This window comes from Mesoplodon bidens, assembly GCF_964165515.1.
Source record: "Mesoplodon bidens genome assembly, chromosome: 12".
NCBI lineage: Eukaryota > Metazoa > Chordata > Mammalia > Artiodactyla > Ziphiidae > Mesoplodon > Mesoplodon bidens.
Window position 1 is genome coordinate 62292801 of NC_138168.1, and position 24220 is coordinate 62317020.

The following is a 24220-nucleotide window of genomic DNA, read 5'->3' on the forward strand; positions in this document are numbered from 1 at the left end:
CTGGCATTTATAAACAGAGTAAAGTCAAGGGCTAAATGCACGTGGAGAAGCCAACGCTGGGCGGAGAGAGAAAAAACAAAGAATGGAAGTAGAAGGTGGGACTGAGATCTACAGGGGAGTCATGAGAAAATCTGGCTGAGGGCCATTTACAGAAGCTAGAAGAAGAAAGCAGAGAACCAAGCAGAGAAGTTTCCACAGTGACCAGAAGTGCTGAGTTTGTTGTTTTTTTAAGCACAGGTGGGTAAAAATAAACGTTTTCTCAGATTACTAAGCAACAGAACCTGACTAGGATAGACTAAGCTTAAGCGATTTGGTTAATTGCTTATCTCTAGATTTTTTTTTAATGACATTGTTCCTGTAATAGTTTGTGCGTATACACGGCTACATGTATTTCAATACGTATGCACACGTGTGTGCACATGCGCACGCACTCTCTCTATATATAAGTGTGTGTATAGCTTATATATAAATCTTATACTATGTCTATATAGGGTTTAACTTCTTTGCTTTGATACTAGAAAGTTCTAGAGTTTACCAAGGGAAATAATGAAGCACATTAATAGGCTACGAGTTTATGCTAAGATCACCAAACACATTTATCTCCAGTTTCCTGACACTGACAGGAAATAACTGGGAAGTGCAGAGTCTTTCTTACTGTAAGTTAGGAGGAGATCTCTCGAACTTGGGTCACGCACCTCTACTTCTTTACAAGGGCACTTACCACAACAGAAACACATGAGTACACGCTCTCCTACCACGCCCGTTCATAAGAAACCTATTTGTGCTTATGTGGGATCTACGCACATTTACAGAGAGTGTATTTAAAATGATTTTAAGGCATGTTTCACACACAAACGCATTACACTTTTAAAAAATATTTCGAGAGGACAATAATCTGCCATCCTCCACCGTGGTACAATCCTACTAGAACACCAAATTTCTCAGTTGAGAAAAGAGTTGTCCCAGTTTCTAAATGATTCCATTTTGAAATGATGACTACTTTCCCCTTTTTTGTTACCCTTAAGGTTCAATATCTTATTTCAAACCTCTGCAGAATCAATGTGTGAATACCTAAAATCAAACACACGAATCTGATAATTATTTAGACGCACAGTATCACATTTACATAAGAATGGCAATATATGTTTTCAGAAAATAATCCCACATGAGGAGAAGCACAGGTGTGTGTGCATATGTGTGTACTTGTAAATAAGAGTGAGTTGAATGGCTCTGTCTTCGTGGAGTTGGAGGAGGGGATAAAAGCCTAAATTAAATCCTATGAATCCATAAATTAAATCAGATCCAAAAAACTTTGTAAGATGATCTGTTTCCCAAGTGTACATAAACACTCCTGGATACATCAAGCCAGAAATGGCTTGTAAGAATAATAAGAACACCATTGGTACTGCCTGTCCTAAAAAAATCACATGTATGCTTCCCCCTATATTCACTGGGTCACCAATTTGACTGTAGCAAGTTACGTTGCTGAAGTACAGTTATAAAATGGAGATATAAAAAGATACGTCAAAGTCAGAAACATAAACTAGGAGAAGACAGAATGAAACAGAACGACTAAGTAAAACAGAACTCAAACAGTCCAAGTCTAGAGACTCTGTACCTGTGGAGACTCATATGTGATGGTTTTGGTCTCAGTTTGGACAATAGGGACTTCCTTGGTGGAGATTTCTGTCCTTTGTGAGGCATCAGAAATTGTTACCATCTCTGTTTTTACCACTGGTGGCTGAAGTGAAAAGGAAGGGAAACATAAATTCTAGAGGTAATAAAGTAAAAGTGCTTAATGGAGCCTTCAAAAATAACTGTAAGAAATATATCCAAACACACACTCATGAACAAAAGAAAAGAGTAAAAGGAAATCATCTAAAACAAAAGACAAAAGAAAAACACTTTCCTTCAAATATCATATATATGTGTATAGATATATATGAAGAATAAGCTAGCATAATGGCTCCCTAAATCGTGGTGGGCTTCAAATTATGATGGTCCCAAATTACTTACGTGTCAAGCCTGGCATACAGTGATATGGAAACTTTAGCTTTAAGCAAGTAATGATAAAATTGAAAATAAAACAAAACAGAATGAACGATAAGAAGTGACCTGCCTCAATTTTTATTACAGTTTAAAGAAGCATATAGTTTGTGTGAAGGCTGTAATGTTTGCGTGTGTGTCTTTAATTGGCACACTTGGTCAGTAGGCTAAGATTTGCTCTTTTCCCAAAAAGGCTTTTCTGCCCTACTGACAAGGAGATCCCATTTTCAGAAAAAATATCTTCAACCAGGATTGTTTTCAGTTATACCTGTCTAAATCTTGCAGTGTTTCTTCTGTATTACATAAGTTAAAACGTTCTATCTGTAGAGTCACTCCACCATCGTTGCATTAATGCTTTGAACCATTTAAAACATTCAAGGAGATGCCTGTTAACATTGCAGTCTGCTGAGCATGTATCTTGCATACACCATCAGACTATACTACTACCAAAACACTACAGTGCTTTCCTTGAGAGAAAATTCCCAAGTGTAATTATTTAAAGAGGAATAACCTGTATATTAAATGCAGAAAATAATAGTTCAAAGCATTCAAAGACTTTCAAAACGTCTTCTCTGAAGTGAAATTGGAAGTTTAAAAGTAACATAAATCCAGTTAATTGTTTCAAGACAAAGTCACTTCAAGATTTTCTACCCCATGAAAGACAGCAAATACGGATAATCCCTCTACTGTCGGCATTTAATTGTAATCAAGGAACACTCACATGGAAGTAAATCCTCCCTCAGCCTAACTTTACCTCCCAAATCAGAGACACTGCACCTAGTGACCAAGACTTAATCTAAGAGGAGTATGGAAAGTTCTCTTTCTTGAAGAGAAAAAGGAGAAGACCCATACCCAATGGAGACAACTCACAAAACACATAATCAAACTTGCAAATAATCCAGAACTGATGACACGACAGAACGAGAAGAGAAGGGGATCCTCCTGTTAGCTTCTCGCTGCCCAGAAGGAAAGCTACGTCTCCTGACCAGACCGTACAGTCCCTGGAATCTAAAACCTGAAATGCCAGGGGTATTCAAGAAATAATGTTTTCATCAGGGCTAGATGCTGAATGCAGAGCATCATGGTTAATCGGAGCCTGCTGCCATTCTGAAAATCTTAAACTGAAGAGAGAATGAGCCAGAGAGTCAAACCCAGTCGTGACACCAGCAACACACACACACTGCCCGTTTTTCAACAATACACACACAATTTTCTAATGAACACAAAGGCATTGAGTATGAGGAGACAGTGCAACTGAAGATAAACCATCGAACACATCCAAAACCATGCAAAGAAAAATTTCAACGTGAAATGAGAAGGGAAAAAAAAATGACACGGCTGCTGTTGGAAAGTTTATCGGGTGATCCAGTTGCGGTAAAGACGCCAGAAACCGTGACCCGAGAGGGCAGGAAATCGACAGAGCAGGGCCTTCCCCCTTCCTCCCGTGAGAGATCAAAATCAGAATCCTGTCGAAAAAGCTGAAGGAGACCTGGGAGGACAGGAAGAAGAAGAGAGGCAGGTGTGCTCCACCTGAGAAACAGCTCTAGCGTTGAGCTTCCCGCTGGGGTCTCCCATTTACCTCTGAACAACAGATAATCTGTGGCAAAACATCAATGTCAACGGGAGCCACGTCTCCGTTAACTTTCTGTTGCTCGTCCTCCGTTTCTTCGCTCACGTCTTGCTTAACAGCGCCTTCGTTTCCACTCTTCTCGGCAGGGATGTGGGGGCCCGCTCCTGCCTTTTCCTGGGTCACTGTTTCTACTGTGCCGACACTGGCACCTGCTTGCGGGACCGCGCTGGCTGCCGGCACCGGGTCCTGCCTCTCTACTACCTTGGCTGCTGGGCCGGGTGCCTCGTCCACCTCTTCTTCATACTCTCCCTGCTCCTCCCTGAGGGAGCCCCCTGGCGCTCGGCGGTGGGGCCGGTACTCCCCCACGTCCTCCGCCTCCTCCTCCTCCTCCTCGCTCTCGCTGCTGCTCTCAGAAGACAGGGGGGTGGGGTCTTTCTGCGTCCCCGGCTCCGCCTTCCGCATCTCCCCAGGACCATGCCCAGGGGACGGCTCTTTACCGTTCAGCTCTGCCGGGGTTACTCTTTCGTCTTTCCCAACCTCTGCCTGCTTCTTCTCCTCCACTATATTCAGAGTCTCAAGTGAACTCTGCACAGAAACAAAAATGGACGAGGGGGAAACAAAAATAGATGAATAAATCAAAACGACGGCAAGCAAACTTAACCGATGGCGGGTTCATGTCATGGAGGAAAGCGAAGATGATGATGATGGTGGTGGTGGTGGACTGAAAGGGAAGCGGGTGAAAACGTGAGCGGGATCGGACACGTCGGGCAATGGTATTAACATGGAAAAGGGGAGAACCTTAACAGCATCACTGGCTCCGGCGCAAGGCCCTTCCGACTCAGGAGCGCATTTCTGCGGAACAAAAAGCAACCGAGGACACAGAATCAATAAAGGTTTACCTCGACACCCACCAAAACAAACATCCGACACCGCGAAGACACAACAGCAAGAATCAAGAGCTACAAAAACCTTTGCCCGAGGTCACATGAAGGACAATCCAGACAAATGCAAGAAGCTTAGTGAAGGAAACAAAAACACAAAAACAGCTAGCGTCCTCCCAAAGAGATGAATGGTTTTATTATACCTATAAGCTCCTTCTTGTTGAAAAGGTAGGGGGGAAAAATGGAATTATACCAGAGCTTACTCATGATTTTAAAGTTTAAATGTTAAGACTTTTAAAATCTATTCGACAGTTTGATTTTAATCAGACAAAAAAAAAAAATCCTGCCTGAACCCCTAATTCCTAAATGAATATAGTATTAATAAGATGATGCCTTTGTTTTTTGCTGGTTTGTTTAAAAATCAGCTTTAATTGGCAAAATTATAATTGTCTCAGACAGTTATTAACATAAAATGTTGTCATTTCAGAAACGGTTATTAACATCCCAAACTGTGCGACAGATTAGTAAAAGGGATATTATAACATTAGGGCGGATGTCAGTTATGGCTCCAAGTGCGTTCTCTTAGAATTTAGCTCCTCCATTTGAAAACTGAAATGGACCCAGTTTATCATTTGAGATGCACATTGCTAGCCCCTGCAGGCATCTACTTTGGGGGAGTAGATTTACTCCAGTTAAGTACAGGACCTAAATGTTCAATAAATGCCTGAAGATGAAATACATTAGTAAATAACTTCCTATGCTATAGTATTGATAATCAGGGTAGAAACTGTCTTACAAAGGAGTCTGTTTTTAAAGATTAAAATTTTCCTTATTTTTTTTTAAAAGGCTACTTTACATAAAGCCTAGCCAACTTTTTGACATTCAGGTAGCACTAATGCCTTGTGCTCTAACTTTAAAAATTCAGCTAGAGATAGTAGCCCTACTTACTCAAGAAAGTATCTCGATGCTGAATGAAGAGCACTGCACCCCTGAACCCTCTGGGCAGAAACAGACCTTGCTGTCAAGTTGCCAAGACACTAACTGGACTGGAGCTGTTTCCTCTAACAGGTAACACGACCTCATGTTTATGTGCTCCAGCAACATGGACAACCATGAGCAAAAGGTCCTGAAAGGGCACCTATCGACATATACTCACACACTGCCTTTGATCTGCCCTGTTATTCTTAAAGGCATAGTAAGGGCACGTTTTCATTGCTCAAAACTAATACCACGTAAATCACGTTACTGACAGACCAAGAGAGCCATCCTTCCAAGTTTACTGAAAGCCCAGAGGTTTCAGATGTTAAACTGGAAATCTCTAAATCTATTTTGGTAAATAGGTAACATTTAACTATACCTACTTATAAACTTCTTTATAAATAAAGATATCCAGTGATCAGAACATTTCTAAAGGAGACATTTCATTATCATTATTTTTATGACTTAACCTCAAATGGCCAGATGGGTTCTGCCCAAGTTCAGGGAATCCCTTAGGGGTCATTCCAAAAAATGAAAAGAATTATTTCATTGAGTATGGCAAGCACTTCGAATTTTTCCATATAAGCAGGAGTTTTAAAATAATAAACCATCAGAAGATGTTTAAAAGACATTTAGGCTTTGAAAACTTTTCTGTAAAAAATACTTAGCTTCTACTTGGTTGAAGGTTTCCCTCCACATAACAACTCAGACTCTGGGCCTTAGTGGTTTAAATGATTCTCTGAATTTAGGCAGATTGGGGTGGACGGAAAGGAAGCAAGAGAAACATCCAATCAGTATCTTTTCCTCGAGTCCAAATTCTGTCATTATTTCTTGAATGTTTCTCCCAGGAAGTTAATTGCACCAGTGAAAGCACTGGAGGACGGGGTTCCCTAATACTCAAAAAATAAAAATCACTCTCATACGTGGCTTTTAAAAACAGGGGAAACAAAGTAAAATGCACCTCAGGCAACTGTGAGAAGGGCGAGGAAGAAAGCTTTTCAGAAGGTGCACTAGGGCTCACAACAGTGCCCTCTGCTGTCCAAGCGGTGGCTGAGGTGAAGGAGGCTTTCACGCTATCAGAAAAGCCCTTTTCACTAAACAAAATTGATGTTATCTCCTCTTCTAGGCTCTAGAGAGGTCAGAAAAGGAAGAGCAAAGAGTTAACAATAAGTCAGAACAGACAGCAGTGACCTATTGAAAGGAAAGGTTACACCAGAAAGAATCACAGAGCAGCATAAATTGAAAGAAAGGCAAGGATTCTAAAAGATTCTGCAGCAGGCATCTGTGGCCATTGGCCTGAATGACAGCTTTCCACCCTACTTGAGGATCGTTGATAGCTCTAACCTACAGAAACAAGCTGAAACTCTTTAGTTTCTCACTGAAACTTTATCTCAAGCTGAGAATAACCAACCCACTCATCCATCAAACGCTGCTCTGTATATTTTTTTTTTTTTTTTTTTTTTTTTTGGTACGCAGGCCTCTCACTGTTGTGGCCTCTACCGTTGCGGAGCACAGGCTTCGGGTGCGCAGGCTCAGCGGCCATGGCTCACGGGCCCAGCCGCTCCGCGGCATGTGGGACCTTCCCGGACCAGGGCACGAACTCGCGTCCCCTGCATCGGCAGGCGGACTCTCAACCACTGCGCCACGAGGAAAGCCCCTAACTCTGTATATTCTTCAGGGATCTTCTCGGCGCGGGCCTTTCTGCAAAGAACAGCCTCTTTGGTGGCCCCTGCACTTGCTACACTTATTTCTGTGTTAGAGCTTGGGTGTCCCTAACCCCTTGCCTCCAATGCCCTTCCCCAGGCACTCTGGGCCTTGCCAATTTTGTCATCTCTCTGAGGTCCACTTAATATTCCACATTTTGTGTATGGCCTTCACTAACCATTTCAGCTCCTATGACCTCTCCCCTGCCCCATACCACTCTGTCTGTACGGAAAGCGCTTTGACAGTAACCCACTGAAATTCCCTCAGACATGCTAAATGTGCCATGGAATGAAGAAACAGTATCTCTTTTTTTTTTTTTTCCAACAATAAACAGGTAAAGAAAATAAAAAACTCTAAACAGGAAGACAAACTCAGAGGGGGAAACTCTGAGCAATGTAAAAATCATCTATCCCTGAAAGGCTATTAAGGTGAATTTAATCTTCATATTTCTGGCCCTTAAATGACAGTCCTTAATCTGCCTGAGGGCACAACAGGAAAGCTGGGGACTATCCCAGGTACCTAGAATGCCAATGGCTAAGAGTCACCATGAAGCTACCCCTCACGTCAGATGTGTTCAAGAATACTTCCTAATAAAACCCACTGCTCAGAGATCTTAAAGACAGATAAATGAATGAATAAATGAATGGCATTCTGGGATGCCCCTTGGGAGAGGGGGCACTAACTGGGGTGAAGGGAAGGTACAACGAGATGAGGGGGGCGAGGTGCGTAAGCACAATACTCAGGAGAGAAAAAAAGCTTCTGGACAATTTCAGCTTAATTACAGTCTCCATAATTACATCATCCCTAGGGTCGGGTGGGTGGAGATGGTGTCCTAACTGGTAAGAGATCACTGGGGAGTTTATATAAGTGCCATGCATCTAACTATTCGATAAAATATCTCCAAAATTACCTTAAAAGTCCAACGTATGTAATCTCTGCTAGACTGAGGAGTTTCTATATAAAATATAAACTCATATTTTATACAAGTTCAAGTGTGTCATAATTCTCACAATACATAAGCTGATATACAATAGTTATTTGCCTATTAAAGACTAAATGATTTGGTTTCCAATTTTCTGCTCTACTTTCAAAATTATTCATAATGTACTGAAACCATTTTGAAAGTTTGATGTATTGATTTCTAAACAAGAAACTATTACTGTTCTTTTTTTAATCTACAAAACACATATTATAGACATTTGGAAAACTTGGTCAAATTATACTCTTATGCATAATTTTTTATTTTACATTTTATTAAGGACTGCAATTTAAAGATAATCAGGACACCCTGAAAAATTAAGGAGCAAAATGAAGATGAAACAAAGACAGAAATTTAAAAGATATTCTGTTAAAAGTCAAAACACTCCAGTAGACTTAACTTTCAACTAATAGCAATGATGTGTTATTTGGCGTGGGGCAGATACACTGTAAGTGGTCAAAAAATGTTTGTTGAGTGAATGGATGATTGCAGTTACAACAGTCCATATGTGTGTTAAGTAAGTACATATTTTCCTGCATGTGCTGGAGAGGAAAAGAATAAGAAAAAAGCAGTACCTTCAAGCGTAGATAAACCGTTTAGGAGCTTAACAGTGGATAACCTCCAGATTTAAATTTCACATAACATCATTTTAATGTAACTTCTACAATAACGAATGGATGCTTCTCACTGTACATGGTTTATATTGTACACTCCCCTAAACGATGACATCCAGAAAAAAATGATCATTTTAAACATCTTCATCAAAATCCCAAAGTTTCCTACTGCAAGGACATCACTTTAAATTGATTAAATGATGTCATCTGACTCGCTTCTAAGGACAGATTTTCAAAACTATGTAATATTTCAAAGCATATGATATTAAAGTCATCATTTTACACGCAGAGTCTGACTGGCTTTGGATTTCAAGCTAACCTTTAAAGTATATAAAGATGTCACTTGGTTTAGCTTTATGACGTTACGTTTCTCATTTGCAGTGTTCCAGAAATATTTCATCTCAACCAGATCTCAGATTCTCTTAGCGCAAGGCTTCATCTTCCACTTAATCTGCCTCCCCCACCATTCCACTGTATGTTCTGATGAGTAATACTCTCTACCAACTAACAAAATCAGACTTGGTGGAAGGGAAACACTTTCTCCTTATTCTGATCTGTGCTCTCATTCCCATCCCCCTATAATCCATTCCTCAACCAGCACCAGAGGGGTCTTTGTCATACACGTGGGATTATAGCACTTCTCAACTTAAAGCTCTCCAATAGTTTCCCATCACTCCTATAATGTAATTCCAAATTGTTAATAAGTTCTTGAAGATCCTGCCAAGATCTGGAGTCTGACCTCTTTGGCTTTTCTCAGACCTTGTCATTTGGTCTTTCCGTCCTTTAAATTAATTTCTGTCTTAGGGCTGCATTTGCTCTTCCTTACACATGGAAAAAACTTCACACATCCACCTCCTTCTCATCACTAAGGCCTCAACTCAAATGCTATCTCTTCCCAAGCCTTCCCAATCACCTCCTAACTCGACAAGTATTTCATCTCCTTAACACTTCTTAGCGCTCCAAATTTTCTAGTTACTAATTTGCATGTCTGCTATCTCCTCCACTGGACTCTAAGCATTCTAGTCCCAACAAACAACAAGCAGACCAGCTGGCTAAGCAAAATCACTAGAAATAGAAGAATAACAATGTAAAAGCAACGGAAAGCTAACTTCCCTAGTAATGCCAGATATTTCATATATGCAGGAGCACAGAGAGATCTGAGGGGCTGCTCACATACACCAAAATCTTTTAGCCACTGAAAATCTTAAAAAATAAAAATTCAAAAGGTTTCCAAATGTAATTAGTAAAACCGTAACCTAAATCACACATAATTCGTTACTCTACCACCACCACAGTGTGCGTTGCACAAACAGTGCATTTTCGTGTGAAATCATGGTTTCCCAACTGCCAGCCACATCCATCAAAATAAGGGGTCATTTATCACCTAAGTCGGTTGAGATGTCTGCACTTCAGATGGTGGATTTTCAAATAAAGTACTTTTGCAATATGGTGCTTCTCATCTAATGATCCTATGTTTCTATTTTACTTTTTAAGCACTCAAAAGTTTATTTTTTTAAAATTTAGGTTGATACACAAGGAAAAAGGAGTATCTTATGGCTGTGGACAGAAATAAAGGAAAAGGGGAAAAAGCAAGAGTAGATCCAAGGATGCAAGGTGAACACCTTGTCTGCCTCCTGGGCTTTCTCTTCAACTGTCCATGCGGCCACCATCTGATGCTTCTCCGTCATGGATAAAATATCCTTGAAAAGATGGTCTCCTTTGCTCTATTGTTTTAAACAATAGACATGATCAACAAATAAGACAAGTACATTACATCTATAGCAACACAGACATAAAACGACTGTGTGGGTCAGCGGAACAAACCAGATGAAGCGGCACATAAAGAGAAGACACAATCCCAGCACGTCATCAGACACTGTTTCCCCAGAAAACACAATGCTCTAGAGTTGATTCTGAAATATGGACATTAATATCTTCAGAAAAGCTGAAAATAAGAATTAAAGTTGTATACAACTTCAGAAGACCCTGCTATGGTGTTTTAAATCTTAATATTGTCAAAAGCTTTTTCAGTTTTTAGCAATTACTTTTGCTCACCTGCTTTAAAGAGCTGTTTTCCTTTCACTGTCACAAACTTAGAAATTTAAAGTAACCAACAGCTTTGCTTTTTAAGAAAAGGTGAATAAAAATAGCCTAAGAATATATAAATCAAACGCTTACAATTTGGTAACATTCAAGTCAGACTAGATGATGAAGTTAAGGAGAAGAGAGGGGTGAAAGGAAAAGAGGAAAGAGGAAATTGTAGGGTAACACCTGAACACACTTTTTAAAACTGCGTATTAAATATAGTATGATCACTATCTCCCTCAAGTAAAATAAACGAGCCCATGAAGTTCTTGGTTGACAACAGGAGAGATTTTGGAGCATCAAAAAGAACAGATATAGATGAGAATGAATAAATATTTTGAGAATATATTCTGAAGGCAATGCTTATAGTGGTGGCGGAGAGAAATAAACCATGGAAAGAAAAAGAATGAGTTTGGAGAGACGTTATGGGTGAAAATGTTCTTAAAGTACTCATCTACATTTCATTACTAAGAAGTTTCAGTATTAAGTTGTATAATTAACATTTTACAAGTTTTCAACAGGGCCCATCAGTCTTTAAAGCTAAATTTAGCTCTTTATCTTCACAGTAATTACCTTAAACCATTCTAAATATGGTCTACATTCCTACATCCCTTTAATTACTAATTCTTTAATTATTAAACAAACTCTTATTTCAGAAGTTAATAATTAACTTACTAAATATAATATACGTCAGTTTCTAAGTTGCCCTATGAAACGATTCATTATTACCAATTTACTTGAGTAAAATAGTGAAACTATTCTAAAGGTATTTCAAAACTCATACAATTTACCCAAGAACTACATCAATAAGTATTACACATTATTAATAAATATTTAGTATTTTAAAAATTATTAGCAGTTACTTTTTTTTAAAAAAGGGAACATTTTGTAACTTCTTGAGAATCAACATAATAGATTAGCAACCTAAGTTTTACTGAACAGCTGGATTGAGACATACAGCCAACAAATAGCTAGTGACATACCCCTTGTGTCTGTAGGGACAGAGGTGTGATACGTCGTTTTTCCCATTCATTAGGGCGTGGTTCGGGTGTGGATTCCATAAAATTGCGCTTGAGTTCACTAATGCTAGCCTGGTGTTTCAGTATTTCCTCCTGGGCCTTATCCAGGTCCTAGCAATATGTAACGTAATAAAGGGGGAAAAATCCAAAAGGAAAAAAAACAAAAAACAAAAAAAACCCCAATAGGATAAAAATAAAAAATGAAACCAAAAAATAAGACAAAGTAAACTTACGATTAAAAAAACATAGTAAAGCAAGAAAAATGCCAAGTCTCAAAAGCCATACCATCACCTAGGAATATGAGTTTGTCCAAATTTGAAAATAAAACCAATGTGCAATTTTTTTATGATTCCTGTCTTAAAGGGTTCTGACTTCTTCTCTGTTTAGAATTGTTTAAGAAATCAGTAGAAGGAGGCTATGGAACTAATACTCAACATGGCCAATAACGCTTCTTTCTAATAGTTGGATTTGAAATGCAGCCAATGACTTTGTTCCTGCAAATTTACCTTTCTGATTAGGGTTACTACTAGAGTTGCACTCTGTAATATAATGAAGCAAGTGAAAATAGAGAAAGGTGGACTCAGAGCCCATTTGGCCTGACAGGAATCCAGTTCAGGGTCATCCCCAAAAAAGGGGGTGGGGGACCCACGGTTGGCTTTTTTCAGGAAACTCCAGCAATGGTTTTTAATCCTTATGGAATAAATGGAACAGCTTCCAGAGGCTGCTTCTGTTTGGCCTTTCTCTAAAATCAATGAACGTCATATTGGTTTCATGTACTTGCCAAGCACAAAAGCCACCCACATACCAAACAGTCCTTATAAAAAGAGGCGAGGAAAACTACCAGGTCAATTTTCGCTGAAGTACGTAGGCCCTGACAAATGTCACTTGTGGGATTTTTTAGATTGGCCCTGAGAAATGATATTTGTGGAAATAAAAGGCAGTATTGAGAAAACAGTTTTAACTGAATTTTAAATGTTTTCTTATATTTCAAAAATCATGGGGCCACCTGTGGATTATAGCTTTCAATCCCACTACTCCCAGAGAAACAGGTCATGCATCTGATTAAATTAGATATTCAATATGCATGCACAAGCATAGTAGCTCATCTATGAGCTGCTATTGCCATTTGCAAAATCTCATGAAAATCTAAAAATCTTTGCATGGCATGGAAAAATGACTGTGGCTTGAGATCAGGCACATTTCTTGCATTTATTCAAAGCAATGTTATGTATTACACTTTAGAGCATTTTAGTAAGTTATGCAAAAATACATTTCCAACAGTTATCAAAGCTGCTGAAAGCAACCGAACGGATTAGTCAAATTACTGAGGATTGCAGCTCTCCACTGAATATGCTGCCATGTACTACCCTAAAGAAGGGGGAAAAAGAAACAAAAAACCGTTCTCGCGTGACACGGGGAATACAATACATTTTACATTCCTAATTGGGTGGCTAGGTTTTTTTTTTCCTCCTCTTTTCTTTCTTACTTTCTTTCATTTATTCTTTTTAATCAAAACAAACCCATTAATTAGCATACTCTCAAATGGAAGATTTTAAGTGGACCACATTCTTAATTGCATGGATTTTGGCACTCTCTCGCACCACCAAAAAAAAAAAAAAAAAAAAATTGTGGACACAGGGCCAAATGACTTAGTGCCAGATCGACAAATATTTGTTCTGGTGAACGTGTATTAAGGATGGGATTATGTTACTTCAGACTCTAAACCCTGGAGATAACCCATTAGGAGAAAACAGGTTTACTTGCAGAACTTCAAGATTAATGAATAAAAACTTTATTCATTTGATTACACAGAATTTTTTTTTCCCAGATGTCACTTTGAGAACTTATAGTAGATATATTCCTACCTAAGCCACTTTAAAAGAACACAGTTGGACTGGTAACATGCACTCCCAAGGTGAACTTCCCCCATGCATTTCGTGCACTGTGCTTCAAAGTTGCCAGCCAGCCAGCCTGTGCGTGACCCCCCGTTCACAGCAGCCTGGCAGCCATTAGGACAGAGTTGTTTTCTTAAATTATACAAACCTCCAACATTAAATTGCTATGTCTGACATAAATATTATCCCCTTCTACCCTCAAGGAATTTTTCTGTGAAATTAAATCACACACAGGGGGGGAAAAGGCAAATAAACATAAGTTTATCAATCAGCAAGCACCAGAAATGACTCAGAATTGGATAGTCTAAGACATTAAAATAAAAGAGGAATAAAAATCTTAAGAACCTAAAGCCACAACGAGCAAAACTCACAAATAAACCCTAAAAGTGCTCCGCCCCCCGCACAATGATAATGGCAGGCAGCAGCTACCAGGTATTTAACTTTGGGGGAAAAATATCCACCTCCTCCAGCTGTGTTTCCTCCTCTTCCGTCTTCGCCTGGAAGTCACCCAGCAAGCAGCCAGAGAGAAGGGGAGTGTTAGTGGAAATGCTACCATCAGTGCAAAGAAGCTGTATTTGAACTTAAATGGTGAACCAGCATTACCAACCTTTACTGTCTGGCCCTCAGAAGATGCAGACTATTAAGCCACTTTGGTCTTTCTTCACCTACAGTGTTGTACAAATGATGGAAATGGTCCTTTGCAAAGGTGGAATGGAGAATGGAAGCTTCACTCTTTCTCAGTCCCTAGATTATGCGCTGCTTTTTAATATGTTTTGACTCAGGAATGAAAACATGAGAGTGTAAAAATGGCATAATTCAATCTGTTCTAACTTGAAACATCTAAATCAACTAGTGGTGAGGGCAAAGTGTCATGATGTAAATTTTGGCTTTCACTTTCTATCAGGGACAAATGTTCACCCTATTATTTAGTTTTTTAACACAGATTTCTTTCCTTGGGGGGAAACTGGTTTATTTTGCTACTTTCATAAAAATGGTGGGTAGTTAAAAACATTTTTATATTTTATAGCCACTTTTCTTTCATAAAATTCTTTAAGCAAGAATATTTTTTCATAGTTGGACAATTCTCAGTTATCTAATGACCCAAAGAATTAATCTGTACATTTAAAACTAACATAAATACTGATGACTACTGACTCATGGAAGGGAAGAGCATAAAAGAAAAATATTGGTTCAGATACCAAAGGAAAATAGTTTAACCTTTACATGTTCATTTATAGCAGGATTATACATATTCTTTTTCTTCTTTACTGTAATGACAGTGTCAAATCCGAGAGTTCAAAAGTGTTTTTTTTTTTAAACTATTCAAGCATTTTTGAGAGGTAAGCAGGGAACTCAGAGTATATCTTTTGATCAGCAGGGAAAAATTAGACACAGCCACTCAACAATTTGCTAAGAATCATCTTCCAATTCCTTGGTCAGCACTTAATTCTCGAAAATGTCAATCTGGCATTCTTCAGGTAACCTTCAGGAATCAAGGATTCTCCCACTATGCCTAATTATCTTCACATTTTCCTTTAGATTTGCTCTAAATTTTGTGATTTATTTTATGTATTAATAGTAACCACAGGATATGGGACACTAAGTCCCAGACCACATTTAGCAAAACAAATCAAAAACTACTACACATATGAGCACTGCTTAGTACTGCAGAGGTCGCCCTATATTGGGGCAAAAATCCTCGGATCAAACCAGACACCTAATTTAAATAAAAGAACACTAAGAGGTCCAGTCCAACCTTAGTGCTACGGAGTCTAAATTTTCAAAATACTATAGTTCATTTTTCATACATATTTGTTAAAGGAAAGATAACAGAATAGTATCTTCCTTACAAAATACGTGACAGTGACTCTTATATAATACATGATTTTGAGTTAAAAAAAAAGAAAAGAAAAGAGAACAAACTACCTGAACTTCATCTGGGCTCCAAATGCTACAATAATAGGGAGACAAGGAGTTTCTGAGATTAGACCTATGCATGTCAGGAGTAAAGGTCACAGATGCATCCTCAAAAATGCAAGAACAAGCTTGGCTTTCTAACAGAGAAATAATAACACTAAGGAATTCTACTAATACATATCAATCACAGTTATGTCCAGTGCATCCTAAGTTCTATATCAAAATAAAGTTTCCATCCTAAAGGAACAACATGAACATTTATCTGCAAAATGGACAGACCCAAAACAGATTATGAAGGGCAACGTAGGTCCCCCTCTCCTTGCTTTTATGGCCTAGTATGGTTCAGGTATTTATAAAATAATCCTACAACTTCGCTCTTAACTTAGAATGTGTGGACCTAGTCAATTAATATCAGTGGAGGGAAAGTGTTTAATTACACTTATTTCTCATGTACTAAAACGATGTGTGTGAAAGTGTGCAGATCATACTATTTTGAGGTTAACCAGTGATGGAATTTATGCACATGTTTACACTCTACATTAGGAAGGGTATAAGATGAAGTGGAGTGTTGTTGACCGCACAGATTTAAAGCTCATGTAGGAGAGCCAGCAACTGCTTCCTCTTCCTCCATTTTGTCATTCAAGTCACAGTCATAAGAAACAGTCAAGCAAGTGGCTTTTGCCTCCAGATAGTAGAGGGATAGAGCCAGAGGAAGGGAAAAGGTGAGAGAAAAAGGCACTGACTGAGACGCAGAGAGAAGGAGTCCAAAAATGAGGATGAGCGAGGGAAGGAACAAAGGGGAGGTGATGGGAACACAGTGCTGGATGTCGGTGGGGAGGAAGGAGACCCAGACCTTGGGGAGGCTGGGGAAGGCAAGGCACCCACCATCATCGAGCAGTGAGGGGAAGCGAGGTGGACAGCGTCTGCAGAAACTGAAGAAGTACCCAAACTCTGAATCCTTGTGCTCAGCCTCTTTTAGAGGCTTCTCGTGGGCGGGAGGACAGTCAGTCTCAGGAGGGGCTTCAAGAGGATCCAAGCCAGAATCACAATCCCCCTGCTCTGATGTTTCGCCCATGGAAGGGAGCTCTAAGCTGTCTAGTGTGATCTGATCAGCCTCCCCAAAGGGGTCTTCCTCCGAAATGTCTGAAAGCAAGTCCATTTCAGGGGCTGGCAATACGTGTGGGGAAAGAGATGAAGCACAGTGGATGAGTGGTGAAGGTGGGCACATGGAAATAAGCTATTCTCAAAGCAAACCCATGGTTGAATGTGAAATTACACAGCGGATACATTCAAAGGAGAACCAAAAGCAAGAGACAGAAAGAAGAGAGAAGAAGAAATGGGTTGTTAGTGAAAACGTTTACTCAGAAGGATTGTATTAACACAGTGTCATTAGAAACTGAATTAAATGATCCATTTATAAAACAGGAAAACTGGACTACTTTTATCACATACAACCTATAGGTAATAGGCTGATTTAATTATTAATTTTCAACTGGTTGCAAAGGGATCCTATGAAACTCAAATAGCATTATTACTTTTGAACCTGGTCGCTGACAAACACTGAAAGCATTAGTGAAAAGGCCAGTCATTTACCAAAAACAGGCAGAATTTCCCTTGGAATTTAAAAGAACTTTTCTTTTGTATCACATTATCTAGGCAGAATGGAACACAGACTTTCTGAGATTCTCAGCTCTCCTATTTCTGATGTAAGTAGTCACTCCTGGGTGTCTTGGTAGCATAATTATAACCTACCCTGACAACTTTTCAGTTATTGATAGATACCTTGTTTGCTGTGATTCCTGTTATTCTAAACTAATTTTTAACCAAATCCTTTGTGGAATGTAATATTCACAAATTTTTTAACAAAGGAATGAAGAGGATCTGATGGCACGTGCTACCAGAAGCATCTGTCCTTGTAGCATAAGACAGGGCCCCCATGGTGCCCGAGCCCTCCTCTCTGCTGGGGTTGGGGGCTGTCAGTGCAGGAAATCCTGAGACACTGGCAGTTACCTCATCTAGCAAGTTCTTTATAAATTCATGTTGCACATCTTTGAATTTTTCAAAGTTAAAATTTTGAAAACATTATAAATCCACAGGATGATTTCATTTCTTTTTCATGTTTACTTCCAATGTTACCCATTCAAAAGTTGCTTTGTGCAGACATGGAAAAGAGATCTGAAGAACTCAAAGCCACTTCAAATCAACTTCTAAGTGACTATACTTGCCCAAGGTAATATAAAATAACCCCGGCAAGTTTGAAAATACAATATAGGTTACTTCTCTGTTCACTATGGTATACACACCAAAGAAGACTGAAAGCAACACACCATCTTCTCACTCAGCATTCAAAAAACAATTACTTAAAACTTTCTTCTTCATCAGTAGTAGATTACTAATGAAAAATCATATTTTTCATAAAGACCACCTTTCTTCTTTTAAAAAATTCAAGTCAATACTACAATAAAATAATCAAGACATAGGCTACACATTAAAATTTACTTGAAACAAACCAAATATGAATTTCAAATCATCACAGCTTTTATAATTGGGGGCTTAATTAAATAGGATGATTATAAGGATGGACAAAAGACCAATAAATTACTTGCTTGCATTAAGGTAATTTACGCTGAAATATTTTGCTTTGAACAACAACCAGAAAAAGGTTAGAGACTCAGTCCAAACCAGCAAGAGCATACACATATTTGCAAAGTGGGAAATTTTTATCAACACAGAACATACAATGACTGACCTTAAAAGATATGTGAGTTCTGAAACAACAAATGCAATAATAGACAGCCTCTTGTCTAAATACACATTTAAAGCCACGCATTCGACTAAGTTACCATACCTTTCCTTCAGTGAGTTGCACATGTGGGGTTTTAGCTGGGCTTCTAATGTCCCTGCTGCCATCACCATCTTGTACCACAGCAGGGCTCACGGCTCCAGGGCCACGTGCTGAAACCTCCCCAGCAGGGCCAGGAAAATCCTTCGTAAGACTTCGGTCCACAATACCAATCAGAGCTAGTTGAGAATGATCATACAGATTGCTTTAGGACACTTAAGCGATAAAATGTGATGAACGCCCCCCATTCCCAGATAAACAGGCACGTTATAGACAATTAATAGAAACGGGAACACTGTTGGATCATGAAAATAACATATCGAATAAACTCATGTTTAAACTTTTAATAAACTCTAGAAGTATTCTGAATTGTAACCCAATAAATTAGACCAATCTCTCAAGTCACAGATTTTTGAAGGATAGACACTGATCATAGAATTGGCCAGTAGAAGGAGCTCTAAGACCAGATGAAAGACCAGAGTCAGGGTACTGTGTCAGAATTACAAGGTGAGCAGTATTTTAATTCTCTGGAGTCTCTTTAATCTTGCCTGAACTTATTTCTGAATCTACCTATGGCAACAAATAATTACCTAGTTATTAAAATGATTTGCTTCAATAAGTTTTAAGAATTCCTCCATAAAGGAACCTTTAATTAGAACACCAGTCGAAATTGCAACAAGACAGGAAGAGTAGATTTTAGAGAATCAACTTCTATGTTTATGTTAATATTTTTCATTTTTCTAACCTCCCTCCTGAATGCCTCAACTTGACCTACAGTAAGTCTAATACATAGAAACCCTCTGCCTCAGCAAATCTGGCCTTATGTGTTCCCTTCGTCTATCCTTCAGATGTGCAGGAACATATATCGTGTGGACATTTCTGTCATACGGCAGATCAACCCAAGACGGCCTCAAATCTCAACAAGGCAAAGTGAGTAGCAACCGGCAAAAGCCTCTGTCCATCTGTAGTTTCTTCCCCAAAGAAGAAACCACTGAGGTCATTTCACCAGCATAAAAAGAGCTTTCCTGACACAGGGTGGCTTGCTCTGGCCCCCTGCCCCTAGGGAAGCCCAGTGTTTAACTTTAGGCTGCAAGCTCTTGGAGGGCAGAGACTGTGTGTGACCCACCATACTGAACCTGGGCAACACCTAGACCTCTAATCCATGTGTTACTAGAAGCCTCTTAATCCACACCCCTCAGCTGCCCTGTCCAAAATTTCCTTCTTCTCAGTATTGACTTTTTGCCAAATACACTCTCATGCTTGCACCCAGTTACTCAGGTCAGATACCCTGAAGTCTCTTCTTTTACCCCTCAACAACCAGCAAGTCCAATAGAGTCCTTGGATGTATTTCTAAATGTGGCCACTTCCTTCCATCTCTATTTTACCACCCAGGTCCCTTTTAAGACTTTCACGGCTCTTAAACACTCATACTTTGGAAAGCCCACAACAAATCATATTAAACATTAAAATGAATTCACACCGTACATTAAATATAATTATTTTCTAGGGTTTTAACTTTTAAAAAGATTTTAACAATTTTTCCTTGGAAAGTATATGAGTATGAGTAACTCGTTAACCTATGATTATGGTTTCTAAGCACCCATTATGCATACTCAGAGATTTACTGCAAAATGAGAAACTCTGACCTAGAAATGGCTTCAAATGTAATGATATCAAAATTTTAATGAATATCCAATTTAAAGTTACATAATGAAGTTGGCAAAATATTGACCTTGCATACTTTTGTTAAACACTTAATGATTTCAGTTTGCAGCTAATAATTTTTGTCAGGTCTTAAACCGTGTAGAACCCTGAGAAGTTTATAGGCCCAAGGCATTGGTGCCAATGACTAATAGGTCTACTACCATTTGAGACAAAACCACCATGACTCTCACCAGGATTATTCCTGACAAGTCGACCTGAGCTTCCTCTCTCATCCTCTCTAATTGCTCTGGACATGGCATCAAGTGACTTTTTTTTTCTTTTAAAGATAGCACTATACACATATGTGCTTGTATAAGTGTGTACACATGTGTATGTATGTACAACACACACCCTTCAATGGTTTCCTAGAATAAAAACCACACTTGGCACCAAGAGAATGTGACCTGCAAGGCCCTGTGTGACCTGCTCCCACCCTACCTCTCCCTATCACTAGGCAGCTCTGACTACACTTGCCTTCTTTCTGTTCCTAGAATGTATCAAGCTGTCCCTAAACTTATGATCTTCAGACCTGCTACTCCTGCTACCTGGAATGCTTTACCTCCTGTTCTACTCACGGCTGCTTCCTTCTCATCCTCCAAGTCTCACCTGAAATGGTTCTTCCTCAGATATGCCTTCCTTCCCTGATGACCCAATCTGTAAATGCCCCTGATTATAATTTCCACTTCCAGGAAATCATCAGTTCCCCTGCTCTCACATGCATCCGGGGTGTTAGTGCTCTCCATGACTGATTTGCCTCCTTCCTGGTTTGAAGAGCAATCTTGGAATCTCACTGTTCTAAAATAGCTATCCTAGATTAATTTTTATTTTGATATTTGATCTTTAGATATCACATTGATTTTTACTTTCTACATAATCACTAAAAGACTTAATTTGTCAAACCTTAAAGTGAAGAATATTTATATACTTAAATAGCCTGTTTAGAAACAGGAGAAAGAAAACATAACACATATCAACAACAACAAAAAAAGGTATATTGATGGTGTGGTGGGGAAAATAAAGCTCAGTACCAGGTTACAGCCTAGCTTTGCTCTGGGGGAAAAAAAAAACATAAGCCCTATCCAAATAGTTCCCTGTCTGGTCATGTATTGGCATGAAAAGCCTCCTATTTTTCACAACAACACAATAATCCTTTTGAATGGCTGGCCCATCTGATGAATTACAGTGTCCAAAACACAAAAGGAAAAATAATGGATTACTGTGCCATGTTTGTTGCTTTTACTTGTGAAAATCATTGTTTTCAGATACGGACCCACTATAACCCTCTGCGCTAACTGCCCATACAAGATGGTGGGCTTCCTTGAGCACAGTTTATATACCTCAAAGAAAAAGCAGTGGTTTACTGCTCTTTTTAAGCCCTAAAATTCGCAACATGAGAGTTATAAAAACCTCATAGTTTAAAACAAAGGCTAAAAAGGACAGTGTTCCAGAAAGAGGAATGATTTCTCTCAGGCATTAAATGACACTGATCACATTTATTCAGCACTTGTATAAATTCTCTGTGACAAGGGGCAAGACTTGTGAAATATTTACATAACCGGGCACATTTTTTGGATTTACTTGGAAAAAGTACTCAGTTGTTGATGAGCTAAAAGATACTCTGACAACTATCATGCAGTAATAATTCACTAAATTTAAATCACTGCATTTGGGAACGTGGACATTTATTTGAACCACAATTTATGATTCTGTTGCACATTTTTTTCTGTGGTCTCATAAAACTATATGAACGATTCTCCAGAAGCAAGATTCAATAACTATATGTACCAAAATGCCCACCAACAAAACTTGGGAAGTATCTGTGCGTCTGCCTGGATCTGTTTTCTAAGTTTATTCCAGGAAAAATAGATCAAGGCCAAGGAGTATCAATCCTTCACTACTGAGAGAAGATTTTTATCTATTAGCATATCCAATCTGTTTAGCTAATTATTTGAAACATAAGTTGTTCAAGTTCGTATTTCAGAAAGATATCAGTAATAACAATCAAAACAGGTTTTTGCTGATAAACAGTAGTAAAAAATTTTCCGATTTAGCATTACTATTTTTGTGTATATGTTTTGAGATTCATCAGCCAAAAAATGTTGGAGAACTACTCCTGGTAGAAAGGTACCCATACCAATTACTTGCTATTAGGTGGAAAGAAAAAAAAATTTTTTAAGCGTTCTAATATAAAATTAACCTCAGCTCTTTTATAGGAAACCTGCTATTAACCCAAAATTAGACAGGTAATAAGATATATATATAAAATGAAGGGAAGCAACATCAATTCATCTCCATGTATAATTTATTTAAAAACTACATATATGTAGCTAATGAGAATTCCAATAGAAAAAATTTATACGAATTTATACATGTCTCCCCTTGGGTGTAAAAACAGATGAACACACTATATTTCCTTTTTGTTAAACACTGTATTTAAACTAATCCTTTGAAGCTGTGAATGGTTTCCCGTATGCTAGAATGTCTGTTAAGCTTTAGTAAGGGTTTTTAAACTCAAAACTGTGATGATGCAATGAACGTTTTACGTTCCTTTGAATAAAAGTTCTATATATGCTATCACACCAAACACCCTTGGAATTACATGTCTGCCATTAATTAACAAGTTCAAGAAATTAAGTCACATAATATACATCACAGTTAAGTCAGACCAGTCAAAACATCTGTCCAACATCTCATCAACAAGAACTCAGCTAACATTTGTGTGTATTTACAGTGCCAAGAAAATTTAGGTTCAGAATGACAACTTCAAAACACCATCGGATGAATGGATAGGGAAGATGTGGCACATATATACAATGGAATATTACTCAGCCATAAAAAGAAACGAAACTGAGCTATTTGTAATGAGGTGGATAGACCTAGAGTCTGTCATACAGAGTGAAGTGAGTCAGAAAGAGAGAGACAAATACCGTATGCTAACACATATATATGGAATTTAAGGGGAAAAAAATGTCATGAAGAACCTAGGGGTAAAACAGGAATAAAGACACAGACCTACTAGAGAATGGACTTGAGGATATGCAGAGGTGGAAGGGTAAGCTGTGACAAAGCGAGAGAGAGGCATGGACATATATACACTACCAAACGTAAGGTAGATAGATAGCGGGAAGCAGCCGCAGAGCACAGGGAGATCAGCTCGATGCTTTGTGACCGCCAGGAGGGGTGGGATGGGGAGGGTGGGAGGGAGGGAGACGCAAGAGGGAAGGGATATGGGAACAGATGTACGTGTATGACCGATTCACTTTGTTATAAAGTAGAAACTAATAAAAAAAAACACTATAAAATTATTTTCTTATGAGTGTAAGTAACAGTATTTTATTTACTCAGGAAAAAAGAATGGCTCTCCCTCTAGGGTATTTCTGGGGATCTTATTAATAAGTAGATCAACATTTTCTGATCCCACTGGATTAGAGAAAGATTAATGGAATCCAGAATCCTAATAAATGTGTTTACCTCCATCTAGACTCCTGGAGACCCGCTTACTAGAAGTGCGTTCAAAGTGCGGTGCCGGCCTGTCAATGAGGGTGCTGGCCTGGCGGGTCTGCGCTTGGGTACGGCCGCTGTAGCGGAATTTGGACCCCAAGGTCAGAAACTTGGCCTTTGGTGGCTGCTCTGGAGACACAAGCCTGTGGGGGAAAAAGGGAACAAAATTAGACTTTATGGATTTTTTTTAACTTTAAAACTATATATTTTAATATCTCATTTCATTAAGTATGATTATTTGGTCCAAAAAATGCTGCCTAAACTTTCTAATAAAAATCAACATTATTTATAAACCCTCCTATATACAGAGGTTTATGATAATGATAAGATGAATAAATCCTCATTCACATATTCATGAATAATGTTTTCCTCAACCGGAGCAAAAACGCAGCTGTTTTCAGTGTATATCAAAGGTTATTTATTTGTATTAACTTAAATCATTTATATAAACACATATGCCTGAATTCTTGCTCCAAGCCAGAAGT

At 38.7% G+C, this 24220-nt stretch overlaps 1 protein-coding gene across 26 annotated transcripts in view; it reads right to left on the reverse strand.

The window, feature by feature from the left end:
- The window catches only part of EPB41L2 (erythrocyte membrane protein band 4.1 like 2), a 277512-nt gene that overhangs the window by 89634 nt on the left and 163658 nt on the right, over nucleotides 1-24220 (reverse strand). For 11 of the 26 annotated variants that reach the window (XM_081250611.1, XM_081250619.1, XM_081250602.1 and 8 more), the window contains 10 exons: nucleotides 23706-23878; nucleotides 18537-18709; nucleotides 14233-14268; nucleotides 13920-13982; nucleotides 11841-11987; nucleotides 10395-10496; nucleotides 6437-6604; nucleotides 4415-4468; nucleotides 3626-4201; nucleotides 1619-1741 (listed from right to left, as the gene is read on the reverse strand). In XM_081250611.1, coding sequence (XP_081106737.1) covers nucleotides 1619-1741; nucleotides 3626-4201; nucleotides 4415-4468; nucleotides 6437-6604; nucleotides 10395-10496; nucleotides 11841-11987; nucleotides 13920-13982; nucleotides 14233-14268; nucleotides 18537-18709; nucleotides 23706-23878 — 1615 coding nt within the window. The remainder of the gene's footprint in view (nucleotides 1-1618; nucleotides 1742-3625; nucleotides 4202-4414; nucleotides 4469-6436; nucleotides 6605-10394; nucleotides 10497-11840; nucleotides 11988-13919; nucleotides 13983-14232; nucleotides 14269-18536; nucleotides 18710-23705; nucleotides 23879-24220) is intronic. The other 15 variants (XM_081250609.1, XM_081250607.1, XM_081250615.1 and 12 more) reach the window with 13 other exon arrangements.